Raw genomic sequence first — 2,815 nt, 5'->3', positions numbered from 1 at the left:
GATCCAGTGTTGGTGCAAGCTTTAAGTTAAAGCACCTGCACGCACAGGTCTACTAACCGTATTACCTGAACATAATGTGAAATTCAGTTTCCAGGACATGCCAGCAGCGACATAGATGAAAGGTTCAAGTTCAAATAGGATAATCTAATATCAGGTTACAAACATGATTAAGTTGACGGAAGACAACAGAAGTTCAACTTCGACTAGGTTCAGTGATTTTTTTTGGTTCCATGATTGTATGGAATTGCTCCACTGTCGATGATTCACTCTTGCTCCTCCACATCTGTGCCAGTTTCTGTGAAGTCTGACGTTAGAAAAACAGGAAGGCCACACTCCAACTTTTTGTCTGGGATCCAAGTTGGCATCTTACTCTCAGAGCTATAGATATAGCTGAACTGATCGATTAGTTGGTGATAGTCGTGTAAATTGTCAGGAAGAACGAACTTTGCACTCCAGGTGTTTCCTAGATAGGACAGGCTGTAGTACCGAGACATATATGTAGAAGTGCTGACTCCAATTTGACTGCAGACGGCCATGACATGAGAGCAGGGCCTGTGAAGAAGCCGCAGCTTGTTGCATGAACATGCGGCCCTTTTTTTCACTGTGCATCCTCCAGAATTTTTCATGGTACCGGTAGATTTTGTATACAGGCGAACAGCTACACGCTTGTGCCCTGATTGAACCACATACTTCGCAACATCATCCCCCAATACAACATTTTTGTTTTTGGGGTTCATGCAGATCACCTGATGCATCCGGGCCTTCTGCATCTTCAAATCCATGCCATCCTGTACACGTTGAGGGAACTTTATTGCTGGATTGTTGATTGCTTCGTTTGCTGCGGCACTTGTGTTCTTGAAGTACTCCACCATGCGGTTGAACGTGACCTTTACAATGGCACTGAGCGGAAGGCAGAGTATCCCCTTCAATACATGATCATGCTTGTATGCATCAGACATATCAATTCCCATGATGCCATACCTAGCATTATTTGTGTCATACAACAGTGACCATTTCTCCTTTGGTTTCAGATGTATCCAACCAGAAAAGTTCATTATCTTTATTTGGCTGCCAACACCGCGGTTCCCTTCCTCCCCAAGCTCTGCCTCTTCACGTTTTTTCTCTGCGGCACATTTCAGGGTCAACTCATCTAGTTCCTTCCAGATGTCAGCAAACTTACTTCCTTGCTTCTGCTGACAAAGCTTCTTGAACAATGTCATCAGCTTCTTGTCCTCAAAATATGCCAGGAAGTTTTCAGCAAGGTGTTGCATACACCACCGGCTTTGTACATCTTTCCACGGGTGCTGTTCTTCAGGGTTATTCTGAATATCATCCACAGCATTCACCAGCTCCGCTTTGCAGTCATGTATAATGCAGACACGAGAGCGCTTCTTCACAACTGCTTGCTTCACGTTTCTAAGAAACCAAAGCCAGCTTTCTTTTGTCTCGCTCTCGGCAATAGCAAATGCTACCGGAACCAGACAATCATTAGCATCCACTGCAAGGGCCGTCAACAGCACCCCTTGATACCTCTCGCATAGTGGTGTGCCCTTGACACAGAGCGCAGGGCGACAGTAACGGAAGGCGTGTATGCCCTGTGCAAGCGCCCAGAATATGCGGTGGAGGAACCGAAAACCCTCGCAGCCTACAACCTCTGTGTCCTCGATGTCGACAAAACTACCGGGGTTTGCACGTACTATGCCCTTAAGCAACCTTGGGATGAAGTTGTATGAATCATAATAGGTACCAAACCTGAGTTCCAAAGCTTTCTGTTTTAACCTACATACCTCAGGGGGGCTGCCCTGTATGCCCCAGTTGCTAGCAATATAAGCTGCAATTTCCTTCGGTGACATTATTTCCAGGCGGTCATCCAGAAAGTGCAGGTGAACATGATCCAAACTCCTCGGCAGCAGAACCGGTGACGGTTGAGAGTAACAACCATCAGGTACAGCTTTGAGCAGAACATCGTAGTGCTTGAGTTCAGAGCAGTCCACATACAGCATGAGCTGCTGCATCACATTTTTCCTCTTCAGTTTGTTGAGAAAGGAAGTCCAGGACCTGTCGGTGTCAAAGATCCGGGTCTCCCAGTCCAAATATTCCAAGTAGAACTCTGGGCTATTCTCATCTGGCTCGAAGTCAGGGGGGAATGCCTTGAACAGCCCATCGAAATGGAGATCCTGCGTTTCCGGATGGAGCCGGAACAGTTTCAAGATCCAGAGTTGGGCATCCGCCAATGTCATCGGCCAGGGCTGCGGCAGCGCCGCCACTATGTGGGCGCACCGATCCAACTTCTCCCGTCTGCTCGTGAAGAAGTGACTTCCGCTACTGTCGTGCCCGTAGCGCACCTCGATGTGATATGTTACAGGAACCTACAGCAAACGGTCGCACCTCAGACGAATCCAACTGGATTCAGCGGAAGGTATACGGTACAGAACAAAGCGACGGACCTGTGCCTTCCGAGGCTTCCGAGCGGCCGCCGGGGCCTTCCGCTTCCTGTTGCCGGTGGTGGCGCCCTGCGAGCTCAAAATAATTATGAACTTGAACCAGGGGAGTCGGCGAATCGAATGATGCTAGGAGAGAGCAGGCGCGAGGAGAGAACATACGGGATTTGGCGCCCGCTGGGACGCGTCGGGGCCCACGGCGGCGGTAGCGGCGGAGGAGCAGCGCGGTTCCGCCATAACCGAGCAGCGGGGCGAGCCCTCGCCATTCTCCATGGATGGATTCCTCAGAGGCTCGGCGTTGGTCTGGAGATTCGACTGCCTGCCACTGTTGTGCCCGTTGGGGGAAGAGCAGAGCTTCCCTCCATTTCTCGCGT

At 49.7% G+C, this 2,815-nt stretch overlaps 1 protein-coding gene across 1 annotated transcript; it reads right to left on the bottom strand.

Moving 5' to 3' along the window:
• On the bottom strand, nt 1–2,815 carry LOC127306583 (uncharacterized). Its single transcript, XM_051337239.2, has 3 exons — nt 2,604–2,815; nt 2,448–2,513; nt 1–2,369 (listed from the first exon to the last, which is right to left on the bottom strand). Exons 1-3 carry the CDS (start codon nt 2,712–2,714, stop codon nt 264–266), a joined length of 2,283 nt encoding a protein of 760 aa, XP_051193199.1. The 5' UTR covers nt 2,715–2,815; the 3' UTR covers nt 1–263.

Source organism: Lolium perenne, chromosome 6 (assembly GCF_019359855.2).
Source record: "Lolium perenne isolate Kyuss_39 chromosome 6, Kyuss_2.0, whole genome shotgun sequence".
Lineage (NCBI taxonomy): Eukaryota > Viridiplantae > Streptophyta > Magnoliopsida > Poales > Poaceae > Lolium > Lolium perenne.
Note: the sequence above shows the minus strand (reverse complement) of the source record. Positions and strands in the feature narration are given on the sequence as shown.

What these genes read in the sequence shown, in the direction of transcription:
- LOC127306583 (XM_051337239.2), bottom strand. Translation starts at nt 2,714, where the DNA reads ATGGAGAATGGCGAGGGCTCGCCCCGCTGCTCGGTTATGGCGGAACCG. An exon ending in CCCAGCGGGCGCCAAATCCC is followed by an intron (nt 2,514 to 2,603) that starts GTATGTTCTCTC and finishes TTGAGCTCGCAG; the next exon opens with GGCGCCACCACCGGCAACAG. An exon ending in GGAAGCCTCGGAAGGCACAG is followed by an intron (nt 2,370 to 2,447) that starts GTCCGTCGCTTT and finishes CGTTTGCTGTAG; the next exon opens with GTTCCTGTAACATATCACAT.